General features: G+C 34.4%; 1 protein-coding gene across 1 annotated transcript in view; it reads left to right on the top strand.

Annotated features, from left to right (window-relative positions):
* Positions 1-19,230, top strand: part of LOC129224738 (high affinity cAMP-specific and IBMX-insensitive 3',5'-cyclic phosphodiesterase 8B-like) — a 209,831-nt gene that overhangs the window by 155,221 nt on the left and 35,380 nt on the right. Inside the window, exons 17-18 of the mRNA XM_054859286.1 lie at positions 6,427-6,652; positions 9,015-9,176. Coding sequence (XP_054715261.1) covers positions 6,427-6,652; positions 9,015-9,176 — 388 coding nt within the window. The remainder of the gene's footprint in view (positions 1-6,426; positions 6,653-9,014; positions 9,177-19,230) is intronic.

Raw genomic sequence — 19,230 nt, forward strand, 5'->3', positions numbered from 1 at the left:
GAAATGTTTCGTGATTGAAGCACTAAAAGCGAGATTTAAGATGTTTTTTAATCTAAAATTTTAAGAAGGGAGAGAGGGGGGTGGGGGCATTATCTCGAAAAATTTTCGATCTGTTGAAACCGCAGTTTTAAAAATTTTAGGTAATGTTAATGGGTGGAGAGATTCGGTGTCCTCCCCTGTCAAATGTTCAAAAAATTGAAATTCAATTAACGCAATCGTAGACGATATTAAATACTGTAGAAGGTTTTGGAGATCTCCTCCGAAAAATTTTCTGAATTGAAACCTTAACAATGAAATTTTTGAGGATCTTCGGTAATATTTGGAGGACGACAGTTGTGAGAAACCTAAGGGAGTTTTTTTTAACATTACTGCCCAAAAGACGAAATTTATTCGGCCTTGAATGATGATTAATGATTAATGGAGAGTGTGTTTCTCGAAGGTTAAGTTGGGAGCAAGCACTCTCACGGTTTTTCGAAATTGCAGTCCTAAATACTCAGGTGTAGGCCATCTTTAATGACGTTATGGTAAGAGATGGGGTTTGAGAACGTTTTCCCGGGATTTTTTTAAAGCCTAAGTTTTAAAAACTCACTTCCAGCCCAGCTTTGGGGACGTAAAAAGAAGGGTTTGGAGTTCCCCACTTTTCCTTTCAGTTTGGCTACGCCCCTCCTATCTTCATTGTAAATATTAATTATTGATAAACATATTGTGGTAATATTTTCTTCCAATTTTTCTTTGCCAAACATGGTTATTTGCTTGGATTTTCCATAATAAAGTTTTCAATTTCCCGCCTAATATTTTTGTTTACCTGCAATACACACATTTGTGATCTTAGAAAAAGGACTTTTAACGTTTTGAACGGAAGTGGTAATTTTCAGCAATACCTTAGGTCTCTATTCCACTTCATCTTATTTTAAATGTGCCTCCTGCATCTCTTGATCAAGCTTTGATTTACTTACGATTTTTACATTCAAACATTTAGAATTTTTGGTGTGAGTATTCATTATAATACCTTGAATCTCTCTCTTTGCATTTAACTGTTTCTCTCTCACTTTATTTCAAATTTATTTCGGCGACCTATACATTTTTCTCCACTTAGCAATTATTTTCCGGACAACATTTTTCTTCAAAAGAAAAAAAAAACATATGGGAATGTTTCGGCGACCCCTATCCTATGGGCTGCCCTAATGAAGCTGCCCTATTTATGGTTTTTCCCCTCTGTCTCTCTCTTTAAACTGAAGAACTATATGAAGCATGGTTTTGTATAACCAGGGCCGCCGAGAGACAAGGCGTGCACCATGTTAGTTTTGTCACCGGTCCTCCCTCCCATTTTGCTAATTTTACTCTATGTACAATACTTTGAGTCGAGCCCATACTTTCCGACTAGACAGACATACCCACTATGCGGCGTAGTCAAGTGTACTGCACAGATTTTTTTTTTTTTGCGTTAGTAAAAGTTTTTGAAGCTTACATTTCCGCGGTCCTTACTTAGATACTCTTAATAAAAGAGAATCATGGATGTTCCTAAATTGTATTTTAAGATTACATTTTCTATTCAAATTTTACAAAAATACTTTTTGTCACTATTATTTCGATTGTTCATTTATAATAACTATTTTAATTTTAAAAAACAACGAAGAGTTTTTCTTTTTTTTCGTTAGTTGCATCGCTAAAATGAAATTTGCGGCCCCACTTCTGAAAAAATAGGGGAGGGGGGGGGTGCTACGGCGATGGTCCTGAAGAGTACGTGAAAAAAGTATTATTAATGCATCTATTTCTTGCTGAATGAGTTAAAACATTTTTTCATTCCAAAGTTCAAAAATTCATTTTCTAAAGAAAAAAAAAACTTCTGGAAAAAAATCCCCCCCAAAAATTTTGATGGCGCAACTTGCGCCATAATCCCCCCTGTGGGCACCCCTGCAGAAAAGTTTACCAAACACTAAAATTTTAGCATAACTGATGACGTTAAATTTCAGTTAGTTTCCACAGTGATCATTCTACAGAAATAAAGCGAGTAAAGCAAAATAAAAATAAAAAAGTATAAATTTCTTACATTCATTTTTTTTTTTTTTTTGCTATTCAAATGTATTAAATTACCTACCACACAGTCTGGCAGTAGCGGATACAGCCGGTGGGCAACCAGGCATTTGCCCGGTGGGCCGATCATGCTTCTGGCCAATCAACTAACAGCAAAGTGTTTCGGGCCTGTCTACTAACAGCTAAGTATTTCGAGCAGGGTTGGCAAGGTTTTGGACACTACGGTAAAAACCACGGTAAAAACCCTGGTTTTTACCGTCCTGTCCAAAACCCTTGTGTCCAAAACTGTCCGAAAGTGTCCAAAACTATATTTTTAGAAAAATTGTATTCTGTGAGAAAACATCAAAAACAGAATAAAATTTATCAAAGTAATGTTTTATATTGAACATTTATTCAATGGAGAACATTGAATTTTTTTATGCAGCTGATTTTAATCTAGTCACATAAGAAGTTGAATTCTTGATTAAAATTTCAATTTGTATGCATTAGTTTATTATTATTATTATTATTATTATTTTGATAATAGTAAACAAATGTCCCTATGTTTATGCATGTGTGCAAATGAAAGCAGGGTTAGCAAGGTTTTACCATTCTGTTCAAAACCCTTGAGTCCGAAAGCGTCCAAAACTATTTTTTGAGAAACTATATTTTGTAGAAAACAATAAAAAGCAGAAAAAAATGTGTAAAAATCGTTATTTTTGACTATTTAATATTTATTCAATGTGAACATTCAAGTACAAATATATATGTAAGTTATTTATGCAGCGAATTTTAATCTAGTTACGTAGGAATTAAATTCTTCATTAAAAATTTCATTTTGTATGCAGAAGTGTTCAAAATATAGTGCAATAATTGACTTACATGCAATAAATTACGATTGTTTGTAGTTACAGAATGTAACTATATTAAAAATATGAACAAAGAAAAGAATAGCACAAGTTATAGAAGTGTTTAATCATTGATTTCTTGTTCTGTAATCTATGATTTGAAAAACAATTTTCGTTAAAACATCATGTAAAATTTATTTTCAAAAAACCATTTAAAAAATAAACCCTTTTTTTTGGCACCAAAATATTGCATATTTAAGAACATTCCTTTGAGTTATAAATGGAACTGAAATTAGTTGTCTTGGTAGTGTTTTGAATTTCCTCTCATAACTCTACCAACTGTTACATATAAGGAAGTTTTTAGTAATATTATTGCCAATTTTTTAAATAAAATATTTTTTTAATGACAAATAATGGAGAGAATATTATAAAATACTCATTAATTAAGCCTCAATAATGTCAGTATTTATGCATTACAAACATTGCAGTAAATACGAATTGATTAGATTACACCCCTTTAGCTTTAGCATAGTTTTGGACAGTTTAAGACAGTTTTGGACACTTTTGGACAATTTTAGACAGTTTTAGACGGTAAAAACCACCTGTCCTGTCCTAAACCAGTTTTGGACAGTCCAAAACCCAACCCTGATTTCAAGCCTGTCTACTAACAGCAAAATGTAAATTTTGCGCGCATGTGCTTAGAATAACGCAAATTCGCAAAACACAGCCTCAGCTCCTCTTTATGCATGGGCTAAAGCTTGCAGGTGGAGGGAGGCAGGGCCGTCACCAAAAAAATATGACTTATTAATTGGAAAAAACTTCTTTAAAGGGGAATTTTTAATCATTTTGCCAGTAACAAATCTCCTTGGTCAGGATTATGAGGGGGCCCAACGGGGAAAAAAAATTTGTGCTTTAAAAATGTAAATCAAACACTGTATAGTCTTCAGGGGGCCTCCAAATTAATGTGGGCCTAGAGCCTTACTTTTAGTTACTCGGGCCCTGGGGCTGCCAATATATTTTTAGTGGTATATTAAAAAATAAATGAATAAAGTAAAAAAAAAGAGGGAAACCTTAGCGGTCGTAAAAAGTTAAAATACTTTTGGTTTCTTTGACGCTTTTATTTATAAAATGACAATTCAAATTGCTCTATAATGCAACTCACAACAAGGGCTGACGTGAGGTCATGTCAGCTTAGTTGGAGAATAGGGGCCCGGCTCGGAATTGAACTCGTGCAGAGTGTAAAATATCCTAATGGTGAAAGGTGTAGAAGGGGGCCTGTGAAAAAAATTGACCTATGTCATTTTTCCCCCCTTTAACTCTCGGCGACCCTGTTTATAACAATTGGAATAAAAGTGACAAAATATTTTTTTCCGTGATATTATTTTTAAAAAATGCAATTTTAAAATACCATTTAAGAGCATGAAAGACTCTACATTATTAAGATTATCAAATCAAAGGCCGAAGGCCGCCAAAATGTGAGTTTCAAACATTTTTTGACGAAACTAAGTATTCTGTACGCTGTACAAACTCACGGTTTCGGGCTCCTCAGTTTAAAAGGAAAAGTTGATAAAAACCAATGTCAAAAGAATTCCGGTGGTCCCCAGAACCTCCCCCCCTCCTAATATCATCGAAAATCATGTAAAATTTAAATTTTTTTGCTTCAATTTTGAATAACTTCATAAGAGAACAGCCGAATCCACTCCTGCCATAACATGGAATTCCAGTTTCGAAAATTTGCTGGAGAAAAGCACTAAGCACTCGAACCTCTCCCATTTTTTTGACATTCCCAAAGATGGTCTAAAACTGTGTTTTTAAAATTAACAGCATTAAAAAATTTCTGGGAAAGTGCCCCGTCCCCTCCTCTCGACATCATCAATGAAGAAAGTTTTAAATAACGTTTTTAGTACTTCAATTTCGAAAATTTTACGGGGTGAGCCTCCTGAAAACTCCTTTTCCTAACATCACTGAAGGTCAGCAAAAATTTCGTTTTTGGTACTTAACTTTCGAGTAACTGCCGGTGCCCTAGTCTTTACCAAAAAAGGCTTTTAAGACTTCAATTTGAAAATTTTCTGGTGGATGGCCTCGGAATCTATCTCGACTTAAAATCACTAAAGATCTTCTAAAACTGCGTTTTTAAAACTAATATTTTTTTTTAAATTTCAGAGGAGAGCCCCCAGAACTGCTCTTCAGAGCATATACTCGAAGATAATTTAAAATTCTGTTTTTGGATTTCCACTTCCGAAAAATTGCAGCAGGAGAAACCCTGAACCTACGCTCCAAATATTGTCTAAAATTGAGTTTTTAAGACTAAAATTTCGAAAAATTTTCCAGGGGAGAGGCCCCTTGGACCCTCAATTTCAGACTCATTTATGTTAATCTTTCCATTAAGTTTATATTGCTAATACTTTAATGACTCCCAGAAGCCAGAAAGCTAAATCCACTCTCTCTCTCTTTGTATTGATACATGCGTTTGAAAAAAAAATTAAACTCGTACTCCAAACTCGTACCTGACCTCTCTCACCAGGTTTTTGACCTTGTATTGAGTCTGTGGGTCGTCAGGGTATGGTAGTATAAAAAAGGGAATGTTTATGACAGGTACCAGTAATGTATGTTTGTGTCGAGGAACCCATCACGTTCTAAGACGGCCCTAGTCTTTCACCCATGAAGATTGCTAGATCAGTTTCACAAAACAGGGAAATTCAGTTATTTGTTATGACTGCAGAAAAGGACATACTAGTGTGAAGCAGTGTTATCATTACGGAAATATTCAATCAAGTTCCGGGCATTATAAAAATACTTAAATGGACAATTACAATCACAATTTTCCCCCAAAATAAGGTTTAGCTAATACTGTATCAATTATTTGTTCACCATTAAAGCACAGAGGTGTTTCTATCTGTTAAATTTTGTTTAAATAAAACATATTTAGTTGTTAAGAATAATTTCCTCATATTTAAGTGATATCCCAATCATTAGGTAAAATTTAATATCTATAAGACTATGGGGCCACTACATCTCCTAATGCCAAGGCCGATTTTTTTCAACCAATCCGCCACTGTAGACTGGGCCACCGGGATCTAAAGCGGGCCCCTTGTCATTTTGGTCACCGACCCCCCTCCTTCCTTCCATAAAACTAGTCAAATTTATACTACTTTGATTCCAAGCTGAGCCCCCTCATAGGATGGGCCCCTAATTTGCAACTAGGCTAACATGGCTTTTCGTTGAGCCTGCACACAGTGTAGGTACAAGATGTAAAGAAGTTTTATTTTAACTAAAAATAGAATTAAGCACAGTTGAAGCACCTGGAAGTAAAGGGATGTAAGTGTTAAAGTTCAAAATTTAGAAATAACTTGTACAAATGAGAAACTCTCATCTGGTTTGTGGCAAAAGATGGTATGCAGCTTAATTTAAAAAAAAAAAAATCCAATGAAACCCTACCTGAGGTTTGAATTTTGCCACATATTTGACTCAAAACTTGAAAATGTATGCTTTCATTCCTTGATTCTCACCGCTTCAGTTGTATTATTCTCTGTTCCTTCACTGATCAAGTTTCCCCTCTTTTTAGGTCTGTTCTTGAAAGCCATCACTCAGCATTAGCTTTCAAGTTAACCGTATCCAATGAAAAAGTCAACATTTTGCAAAATCTCAACAAAGAAACGTATAAAGAAGTAAGAAGATCTATTATTGACATGGTGCTGGCAACAGAAATGACCAAGCATTTTGAGCATTTGTCCAAATTCGTAAATGTTTTCACAAAATCTGTTGAAGCTGAAGATGAAATGGAATCATCAGTGAGTTATTTCAAATTTTGCTTTATCTTTTTTTTTCCAAACCTGTAGTTGTCTAAATAAAACCAATGTGCAAACTACATACAGTGAAACCCAGATTTTCCATCCCCCAAATTTATTTTCCTCACATTTCAGATTTTTTCATCAGGTCCCAGTTTTTCCATATACCAATACCAATAATGTTAATTTAACCCGGATTGTAAGTTTGTCATTTGTGAATTTCCTGCATTTTACACTTTCCCTCAGAAGTAAAAAGGGGTGTTTTTTCTTTAGTAAGCAATGTGTAGAACTGGAAGCACAGCCCGGCCTTTCTTTCAGTATTGCATCGAAGAGCTTATAAATAGTGAAAGACTATTTTCTTTCTCATAAAGACCAGGAAAAAAGAACTTGCAAAGTATTTCCTGGAAGATGCTGCATTTACTTTGAATTCAATGACTAAAAAATAATCAACTATTACAGATCATTTTCAACTTAAACGCCCAGCATAGCTAGGTAATATAGACACACGCTGTGTGCGGATACATTTGCTGTAGATATGTGCAATGGCTGAAAATTGTTAATAATATCCATATTAAACACTGATTATCTTCAAAATTTGAAGATAAATTAACGAAAAATGTTCATTACTGCTTTCACATGATTGAAAGCAAAAGGCATTTTCTTACTAAAAATGTTACCTACCCACTACATTTTCCATTTGATTTTCATTCCTGCAGATAGTTTTGAGCTATGTGCGCCGATACTTTATATTTTTATCTTACTCAGATTCAGTACTAAATGTGTCAAAATGATCTAAAATGTTATGTTCAATAATGTTCTTTTTGTAAAACATAGATATGCCTTTTGAAAGAGTCATCTTTACTACCTTGTTTTTTTCTATTTGAGTTTTCTTTTCTATGTATTTCCCAGTCCCTTGCAAAACACAAAATTGGGGTTTCACTGTATTAAATCTTTTCTACGTCCCAAAACTGAAATCAGTACGTTGAATACTTTTTTAAATTTGTGTTTTCCAAATCTTTAAGTAAATAACAAAAATTTTAATGCAAAATAATGACATCAGAAACAGTAGTAAGCAAAATGAAGTTTTTCAGAGAAAAAATGGTTTTCCCTGTCTGGAACATTTTAGTTGATTATGTATAATTTTTGTAGTGAAAGGATTGTAAAATAACAAGTGTAGTGAAAACAAGCCTAAAATGTTTGAAACCAGTTTTTTTTTCTTTCCTTGAACGTCTGATTTACACTTGCGCTAATGATTTAGAGAAGGAAGGGAAGAATGGCCAAATGATAATGAAACAGCGATCATAATCGCCACACTTCAGAAAACTTAATTTTTAGCCACATAAGTATCGCTGGGCATATACCGAAAATTTCAGTATCTATTTTCTACATTTTAATTTAAGTTACGCAATATCTTTCTCTAAAAATTTGGTGTATTCTAGTAGTGCAGCATTAATGTCTATGTTTTTGAAGAATCAATTGTTTTGTTAAAACATCAATGTTAAGGTTGATGTGTTTTCTAACATCGATGTTTTGCATTCAGTGTTTTTTCAATATTGATGTTTTATAACTAAACCAAAAAAAACTTAAAATGTCAAAAATGTCATATATTTGCAATTATCCTGAAAACTTCATTATTAGTTTATTATTGTGACATCTACCGCATTGGAAAGAGTTCTCTATTGATTGCTATGGACAGAAGTAGACTTATACTGCAGAAAAATTAACAATCCTTTTTGTTAGTTCACTGTTACCTACAATATTGAGTGTTAGAGATGCAACATCTAGGACAAAACACCAATGGTATAGATACATTGATGTAATGAATCATCAAATTTATTCATTTCATCAAAAAAAAAAAAAAAAAAACCCTTAAATGCAGAGCATCAATCTTAAAGGAAATCAAACCTAATACATCAGAGTGAAAACATTGGTATCGTAATCGATTGTATGTAACTCCACAAGAAAAATTGGTTGATTAATTAAAAGAACTTGATTGATTTATTTAATAACTGAGATTTATTGATTGATCGAATAGCTTTATTAATTGACATGATTAACAGAATTAATGTGAATGATTGATCAAACAAACGTGATGGTTTCAATGAACGTGATTGAACTTGAATCCCTTTCATCTTACTTTTGCATTTCAAAGTTTGGAAGTATCTCAAAAAAAGAGCTCTTTTTTAATTAAACTAAATAGCGTAGTGTTTTGCTTTGTTGCTTTATTTTGCATTGAATTTTCTTATTTTTTGTATAATCTGCTTACAACTAAGTATTTCTTTTTATTTATTTAGAATTGCATAGCACATAGTGTGCACTTTATGCAATGAATCCTATTTATTATTTTTATCCATCACGTTGTTAGGCACAACCATCATCACCTGATCTTTCTGCCATGTCTACTCCTGAAAATATTGTCCTAGTGAAAAGAATTCTTATCAAATGTGCTGATGTTTCTAATCCTGCTCGGCCATTGAATGCATGTAAAGAATGGGCGTACAGAATTGCAGAAGAATACATAGCTCAAGTAATAATTATTAGTTTTTATATTTTTTCTCTCAATGTTCCTAAATATGTATATAGAGTCAGATTTATATTCATTCAATTAATTAAATCGAAGATACACGCAACTATTTGAATCAAAAGTTTAATCTGATTAAACTTTCGATCCAAAAAGTTGCATGCATTCTCCTATTCACATTTTCTTTCCTTAGAACTTGAATGATTTTTTGCTCAATTTCCTAAAATGTTTTTCTTTCTACGCATTTTATGCTGTTCAATAATATACCATTAATTTTTCTAAGAGTCAAAAAATTTCTCAAGTTTGTAAATTGCGAACCATTCTTTGTTTCATCCAGATCACAAGGACTGAATCCTTTCGAAAAAATAGAAAGAAGGAACTAGATTGCTTCCCTGAAATTATGCCTATCACCCACGGTTTTAGCTAGGTTCAAAACTTCTTGAGTATTAAAGCTAAATTTGTGGGAAAAGTTTTAGCAAAATGCTGAAGTGTGATATGTATTCTCATATCTTTCTAAATGCCTCAGTGTGTTTCATCTCCAGTTAAAAATAAAATTCTTATTTCATCTCTATGGCATCCTTAAGGAAATAAGTACAGCAGCTATTTTTTTAAAGGTTTAAAAAAAAAAAAAAAAGAAAGAAAAACCCCACATGTTTGGTTTTTAGAATGTTGCACTCCCCTCCTCCTAAGAATGCAATTATTGAGAGGGGGCATAATGCCGAAAGACTAAGTATTGTTGACTTAATAGTAATTTTTAAATCTTGGCTTAAGATTTAAAAATGATTAAGTTGACTATTATCATGCTGCTTCCTCTCTTGGATTATATATATTTTTTTAATATTTATTTTTTGTTTGTGCAAAAAAGCGAACATGCTTTGCTTTACTTGTACAATTGAGATAGTGTTTTTGCTTTTTGCGAAAAATGCAACCGTAGCGAAAACCCTGCTGTCACCCAAAAGGGGCACCAGGCATGCCGGTAATGAGCACCTTTAAGGAATTTCCTTTAAAATTATATTACATCTAAGAGTTATTTTTTTCAATGCTCGACAAAGTACGGGAGCATGATAGCCGACACTTTCAATTTCACTGAAATTTTCAGGATGTGTTAACTTGTTATCGTTAGAGGTCAAAGTTTAAGGTCAGAATTATATGGTAATGAATATATGATTGTTTTACTCCAAAAGCAATGAGTGTCCCATGCCATTTCTTTAAAATGTGGATACTACTTGATACTAGGTACATGCTAACATGAATAATTTGGTGGCTCACTCTTAGTTTTGAGGGCAAAGGTCAATTGAAAATGCTATTTTTTAAACTTTTATTTTGCATCTTTGTGTCCAGAGATCTGCTAAAGCCGTGAGTGACCCTTGAAATGAATTACTCACCATAATATACCACACAGAAAAACTGAAAATAACATGGGTTACTTATTGCTTTAGTAGTTAAATGGTCTAAAAGTTGCTGATTTTCAAAAAAAATTCAAGTTTCAGTGTCAATAACTCTGTGTGCGATGAGTCAATAACTTGGTGATATGGCTGTAGTAATAGTCCATGTGGTGTAGTTTAAGGTACAAGCTAGAGACCCATGGCTCAACTTTTTAAATTGCATAGTCGATAATTTGTTAATTGAAGTTGAATAAAATTGATAATTTGAAACAAAAAGAATCAAAGTTTTAGGTCAATTGCTCTAAAACGCTTGAGGCCCCTCCCAAAACCTTGTGATTGTAGGAATTTTTTTAAGAAGAAAAAATAGTATGAGAAGGTAACAAAATTTAACACGTGTTTTACTTCAAAAGAAATTTAGGTCTTAATTGGTAGAGGAATTATATCTCTTTCCTGGAAACAGAACTATTATTTCTAAAATTTTGCTCCATCGTTTACAACATTTCTGGATTCCAACTTTAGACACTTGAATGATCTCTAAATAGTGCTGTCTCTAAGAGTAGTGCTCACGAAACTAAATTGACTATATACTGTCCGCCTCTGGCGAGTTGAGCTCCACTTGCCAGCCGATTAAATGATTCCATTTGTTGAAATAGGGGTGAGGAAAAATGGCTGAAGTTCAAAAGGCTTAATGGTAGCTTCCCGAGTAGCATCAACTCATCGGCCGATGATCGGCCGTTCATCGAAATCCGATCAAACTTTGATCGGCCGATGATCGGGTTCCGATGAGTTTTCATCGGAAATTGCTCCAATATGTCTCATCGGCAATAGTAGAATCCGATCATCGGAATCCGATGAATTTTGCTCCCTATACCGATGAGATTTGGAGCAATATACGAGCAGTGTCGTTCCGAAGCGATGAATTTAGGATGAAAATACGATGAGAAGTAGTAACAACTACGATATAGGGACAAGCAGGAGGAAAAAAAATTAACAGTGGGAAGAAAACTTGCAGGAGGGGTATTTTCGGATGACGTCATTTGGGAATTACTTAATATATATTATTTTTTTTAATAACTTCTTTAATTAATTATTAATGTAACACTAATGTCGCTCTAGCCGGGAATCGAACCCTAGACCTCTGGAATACGAGATTCATATGCTAACCACTAGACAAGTTATGCTCGCTTCAAGGCGGAAAATAATGTATTAAATGGAAAATCATTTGTGGCGCCATGGTGGCAAGGCCATGACAGATTTCTGAACGGAAAGTGAGAATTTTATTCAGTGAATATACTTATGGCGCTAGCTAGTGAAGAGTCGGTAATTTTGGGAGTTAAATTGAACGGAGTGGAATTGTTTTGGAGATAGAGAGAAATCATTCAAGAGCCGGAGTCTCATTTTGTTCGCAATTCCAGTGAGGTAATCGGCGTTGGAATCGTGGAGTTAAAGTTGAATTGATTTTGCAGCAAATTGGAGTAAACCCTACCAAAATCCAGGAGTCGGATTCGGAGTCAAAGTCTCAGTCATTTTTCCTCCGATTCTCAAACTTGAATGTTGATCCGTATAGCCTTACGTTTGATCAATAGTCAGATATTCGAATAATAAAACTTATTCTATTTTAACAGTTGGGAGATTTCCAAAAATTTTAGATTGGGAAAAATTTTATCGGAAAATTTAAACGACCTACTTTTTTTAAGATGAAATGTAACTCGGCAAATTTTCATCGGAAAATTTGATCGTTACGATCTCTTTTTCCGATGAAATGTAGCTCAGCAAATTTTCATCGGAAAACTTGATCGTTACGATTTCGTTTTTCGATGAAATTTCGCTCGGAAAATTTTCATCGGAAAATTTGATCGTTACGATCTCTTTTTCCGATGAAATGTAGCTCGACAAATTTTCATCGGAAAATTTGATCGTTACGATCTCTTTTTCCGATGAAATGCAGCTCGGCAAATTTTCATCGGAAAATTCGATCGTTACGATCTCTTTTTCCGATGAAATGCAGCTCGGCAAATTTTCATCGGAAAATTTGATCGTAACGATATAGTTTTCCGATAAAAAACAGCTCATCGAAAACCGTTCTCGGATTCTGATCGCAACGATATCAGCTTGCATTACGCGATGAGTTTAGGAGGAGTCGATGATCGGCCGAGCAAAATCCGATGAGTTAATGCTACCTGGGTTAACTCTGCAGCTAACGATTCCTCTTCTGACTGATTGCTCTCCCTTGAAAGAAATGGACTTGCTCAAGGCCATAGCTCAACTTCTCAGAGGCGGACAGTAGAAATATCCTACTCCTGTTTATTTGCATGTAATTAACATTTTATATTTATGCTAGAGCAACACACAGCTAATTGATTCCACTGCTTTCTGTCAAAGACAAACAAATTAACAACAACCGTAATAGAATTACTTCCAAAACAAGAAATATAAAGAAGTTATGATATTCAAGGCAATATTAAATAAAGTGAAATATAATTCACTAGAGTGATATAAATATATGAAAAGATAAAATGGTATAGTCTAAAAAAAAAGCGTAAGATGTAAATGTAAAAAATAAAGTAAAAGTGCAAAGGAAAATATGCAAAATACAGCCATGAGTTCTTTATGAATGGATTTTTTGGAAATTGTGTGATAAGAAATGAATCTTTATGAGGACAAGGGAAACCAGTTGCAAATATCATTCGGTGGTTACAAAGAAATATGTAGTCGCCGTGACTTTTGTGCAAGCTCATTAAGAACTATTAGGAATTCTATCATGGATGTAAGTCATAGCCAGTCCATGCAAACGCTCTTCTCAAGTTTTGTTTCTCAAATATGTTTTCAATAATTTTAAAGAGGAAAATGACTTTTCAGGGGTACATGTAATGAGAGGAATTGTGGCGAAAATGATCAGAAGGGACTTTATTGTTGGAAGTACACTCACTGCCAAAAGTTAAGCACAGAGAGGTAAAATGTGAAAAAAATTAGAAGTACTGCTTAGAATGATATGAAATGCAACAGGAAAGTAGCAAATATCTTTATGCGATGAGCAAAACAAAGAAATATGTGCAGAGATGAAAACAATAGTACATTTTCATAAATTAAAAGATGACGTCATAATAGGATCATTTACAAAATATTGTTTGAATTCAAACAAACAACAAAAACTGACTTTAATAGGGTATGTGAGAACCCCTCATCAGCATACAAAGTTAACCATGCATTTTATAAGGTAATCAGCCACCACAGAGTCGCCATTCCTCCTGTACAGCTGTTTCCAACTCTGTGATAGTGACTACAGGTGGGAAATGTGTACATACAGCATGGCCAAGGGCACCCCAAAAATTTTCAATGGGATAAAGATTGGGCGAAGAATGGCCAATCCATACGCGATATATTCTCTCTCCAGGTAGTCATCAACGAAGGAAGTTCTATGGGGACGCTCATTATTGCCAATTAAAACGAAAGCAGCACCCACTGCTGCAGGATATAATCTCACAGTGGAGTCTAGGACTTCATTCCGATATCGTATAGCCATCACAGAACCTCGCACGTAGATGTGCAGGTCGTTTCGATAACCCAAAAAAATCCCTGCCCAGACCATGATACCTCCACCTCGGAATGCATGATATTCAGTGGTGTTCTGGTGCCGATAACAATTCCCTTGTTCTCTTCAGATGCTTACATGCCTGTCATCAGGTTTCAGAGCAAATCTTGACTCATCTGTGGACATAACATTGCCTCAATCACAGGGCCGTCGCCAAGTACATTGTGTTGGGGGGGTGTTGAAACTGATTTCGCCGACTGACTCCTGCCTTTTTGCCGACAGATAGATACGCGCGCACAAATATATATATATATATATATATATATATATATATATATATATATATATATATCCTCTTTCCACATTTCCAAATGTAGCCTAAAATTACGATTTTTTAGTCAATTTCCCAAATAACCGCATTCTGCTCTTTTTACAAGCCCCCCAGCATCTATAGAAGCAGTTGAAAGTACAATTTAGACATTTAAACGAATGAGGATCGATTTAAAGAGCAGTGTTGATGGTCAAGAGCATCAAAATGGTCTAACTCTGTCTGATGTCAGTACACAGTGAAATCAAAGTCTTCTTTATAAATAACTAAAAAAAAAGAAAAATGAGAGCTATTTCAATTTTTAATGTTTAAAATTTTTTTCTGAGCAAGTTTAAGTGAATTATTAACATTACTATAGGTGAAAACATTTCAGTATTTCTGTCTCCTAGTTAAGTTTTAATCATATTACTCATGCATAGATTTTGAGGCTATTTATACCTTGATTCACACAAATAGGAGTGTATTGGTATTTTATATTATTAATTAATAATTAACAGCAGTCAATAATTTGCATAATTTATGATGAAGCCTATTTAGCGATTCAATGAAAAATAATTAATGTGATAATCTCTTTGAGGTAAGAACGTGGGCCCCCTAAGAAACAGAATCTTGGCTACGACTCAGGATTTGAAAAAGGGGGATCGGAATATTTCCCCAGAAATTTTTCAAATTGTAGTTTTAAACATATAGTTTTAAACGTCAAACGATCATTAGTGATGTTAGGAGAAGGTGTGTATCAAGTGATTTCTCTCGAAAATTTTTGAAAATTGAAGTCTTAAAAATGCGATCGTAGGCTATCTTTGGTTAACGAGATTCAGAGACTCTCTCTCGACAACTTTCTGAAATTGAATACCAAAAACCGAAGTTTCATACGATCTTCGTTGATGTCATTTGGCCCCTGCAGTCATTTTTTAGAAACGCAACTTTAGGTTACATTTGAGTACCAGGAGGTAAAAGGAAATGGTTAGGTTCTGGGATCATCTCCGTCTCTCCCTCCCAATATGCTACTCCCCTAATTCATTATATTTATTAAAAGAAAAAAAAGTGAGAAATCCTCTCCTACTTTATTTAAAAATTAGGAATCTTGGATGCCTGAATCCATTGATAACTTTTATTTAACTTTACTATTTTACTGTTAGAGCTACTGGTGTGACTTTTCATTGCAAAATTTTAAATATTTTCCTTTATTTGAAGCATATTTTGGCGGTCCTTACTTTTCTCCACTTTACTCTGATTTTCGTGTTGATATCGTGATTTATAAAAAAATAGAAATATAAATGTACGGGTTGCCCCGAGGAAAACTGTCATGTCAGTTTATTTATCCATTTTTTTAAAACTGAAGGTTGTCATATGGGATTCCATAACGCACTGACTACTTTTTTTTTCCTTAATGGTTAAAAAAGTGTTTGAAACGTATTTCAGCTGCCTTTAGTTTGGTAATTTTAATGATGAACATTTTTGAGTGTTCCTAAGTAATATTTTAAGGATTGAATTTTCTTCTGAAATTTTACAGCAAAAAAAAAACATTCATTTGTTTTCTTTTTCTTTCTTTCTTTATTTTTCTTTTCTTTTTTTTTAACTTTCAACACTGCGAACATGTAACAGGCTAATAGACACCCATTTTTCCATCCCAGCCAGCATCTAATTTACAGCTTTTAGTTTTCAATTAATGGAAGATCTATAAAAAAGATAAGCTCAAAATAAAGTAGAGTAAGAAATAAACAACGTCAGAAAAGCGCAAATTTGCAGATTACTGCAGACACGTGTTTTGGCGTTTCAGGGTACGCCTTTTTCAATGCAAAAAGTAGTCTTTTCATCCATAAGCTCATTACTTTTTGCAATGAAAAAGGCGTTCCCTGTAACGCCGAAACACGTGTCTGCGGTAATCTGCGAATTTGTGCTTTTCTGACGTTGTTTATTTTTTACTCTACTGTTCAGCACAAAGGTATTTATTTATCTCAAAATAAAGCTTTGAAAATATTATATTAAAATAATCATACCTTTTCTGCTGCATTTCAATAAGTTTTTTTTCCTCAAATTAAGATCAAGTGTTTTCAGATTTTTTCTTACTTGCCACAAGAATTATTGCTCTTTCACTTGCGAAGTAAATTCAAAAGTTCAACTAAATTTTTTGTGCAGTGCTGAATAAACAAAATAACTCTAGGATAGTCATTCAAGTCGTCTGCTGTACTCCCTGATACGACTAGCAATGAAAATCAAACTCAATTTCACTTGTCATCAAGGCTCCAGCCAAAGCCAGTAACCAATTTCTTTTTTTGGCGGAAATTTCACACAGCGGGGCTCCGGACAAACCGTCTAAAACTAAAAGTACTCAAAAACAGTTGATCTAGGAATTCCCTAATTTTTCCTCGAGCTCAGTTCAGTTCCAGAGAAACGTTTTCAGTGGAAAAGACCCAGAAGGTTCGACATTTCTGTGTTTCTAGTGTCAAACGGGTCCTCTTTATGTACCCCTCACACGATTACGCTGTCTCGGCGGCGGCGGCATTTCTGAGTGCTACAATTGACGGACAAATGTCCTGTCGACAAATAGGCATAACCCCAGCCAGTAAAATGCAATTTTTAATTACCTGTTAGCCTAGAAAAAGTGTAAATGGCGCTCAATGTGCATTCAGAAGTTTGTTTCAAAATCAAACACTTATAAGTACTAATGTGACTTTGTGTTGTAATATTTTAACTATCTTTCTCTCTACTTTAATTTGCTTTCGTTTCGGCCCCCCATGTATGTTTCCCACTTTGCTGTGGTTTGTATTGATGATACAATTTCATAAATGTGTCGACGGCCAGAAGCTATCATATTTATTAATCGAGTTGTATTTTTAAACTGAGAATTTCCGTGGGTTTCTATATACTGTACTAAATTATTATCTTTAAAAAAATGTTTGAAACGTGCATCTCGACTGCTCATAGTTAGGTAATCTTAATGTGTAATACAGATTCCCGAGTAATTTCTAAGTAATATATTAAGGTTTCTTTTTCTTTTTAGATTTTAAAGAATAAGCACTCATTAGAATTTATGCTTTGCATTGCAAATTTGTGAGAATAGGGAAAAACTCTGTCCACACTTCCAAGTAACTATGCATACTTTTATCCAAGATATGGTGAATTCAGAATTAACTGTAAAAATAAAAATTGCCGATTTTAGCTGAAATTGCTGACTGACCCTGTGGCCTCAGCATAAAAGTCCTTATTTGGCAAATTTTGAGACATTATTGCATTTTTTAAATTCCTCATTTTCCCGCTTCGCCTCATGTGTGTATTGCATTCCCTTATTTTATCATTTGGCAAATTGAAAACTTCTCCCAAGTTGAGAATTCCCCGAAAATTGAAGTTCGATGCGTCCCTGGATCAGTGTCTGCAAAATCAAATTTTGTTCAAAGTAAATGTCGGTAAATTGAGAATACGGCGCAAATTAGCAGTCCGCGAGTTGATTATGTCTTTCAGATGAACAGTTGTCAGTGACCACAAGATACACTACATGCCTATGCAAACTATATTAGTATAATACATGTTTTTGATTTTTCTTTCTTCATTAAAATGTGAAAATGTACGCATGGTCAAGATACACATTACGTTGTGCTCAAATATTTAAAATCTAGATTCAATTGAAAAAGCAAAAATGCCGACTCTAGATGAGTTTTCTGAGGGAATCGATGCTTATTGTGTCGGCAAAATGAGCAGTCGCAAAGTAAGCAATCGTCATAGTGAGCAGATCAAAAAAAAATGTTCGTGTCTGTGATATGAATTCATCAGAATGAACATGAAGCACAATCAAACATGGTATACCTGCACAATCTCTTCATATTTTCTTTTATCCCGTCAATGCTTATTATTAATAATTATAAATCTGTGTACATGTGCACTACATATATTTTAAAAAATCAACCACTTCGTGAATGCCGAAACTAATGAGTCAAAAATGCCGATTCTGGTGGGCAGTGCCGTATTTATGTAGTTGGTAAAAGAAGCGCCCTGAAGATGCACGCTCAAGAGTCAAGCGAAATAATGCCGAATGATCGCATTTGCTGTACGTAATGTGAGCAAAAAGAAAATAAATGTAAATAAAGATCCTACTCATTATTTTCTCTTGTGGAAAGTACCCAAAAGGTTAGATTTGTAACTATGAAATATGAAAAGAATGCTAACTTTTTTTAAAAATTCAGTCAATAAAAGCTTTAAAAATTCAAAACATTGAAAATGACGACTTAAACTGATTTTGCCGACTGGGTGAAATCTCTGGGAGGGTGAAACACTCCCCTCACCCCCCCCCCCCTATGGCGACGGTCCTGCTCAATCAGACAGTCCAACTGGCGACACCACTTTGATCGTGCCCCTCTGGATTGGACAGAGAGAGGAACACAAACTCATGGTACCCAGGAGTACAGATCAATTATGTGTAGCCTTCTGCGAACAGTAGTGGCAGATATCGTCTTACCAATGGTCACTGCAACAATAGATGTCACACGTATAGAGGCCGTTCTTCGGTTCCACTTGGCTACAACAGAAATATACCGAGCTTCAGTGGGGTTTGTAACCCTTGGGCGACTGATAACAAGTCTTCGGAGAGCTGTTTGGCTCATTAGAAATTGTTTTCGTGATCGTGAAATAACAGAGTGATGAATGCCAAAGAAAAGAGGAACATTTGGATTTATTGTCCTGCTCCAATGTGTCCGACAGTACGCCATCACTCAGAATCTTCCGTTTGTCTTCTGAAAGCCAAATAATCAAGTCTGTCTTGAAAACAAATCGTTTAAAAGCTCTAACTCCCTTTTATTGGCACTTACAAGCAATTGCTGT

The sequence above is a fragment of the Uloborus diversus genome, chromosome 6 (genome assembly GCF_026930045.1).
Source record: "Uloborus diversus isolate 005 chromosome 6, Udiv.v.3.1, whole genome shotgun sequence".
NCBI lineage: Eukaryota > Metazoa > Arthropoda > Arachnida > Araneae > Uloboridae > Uloborus > Uloborus diversus.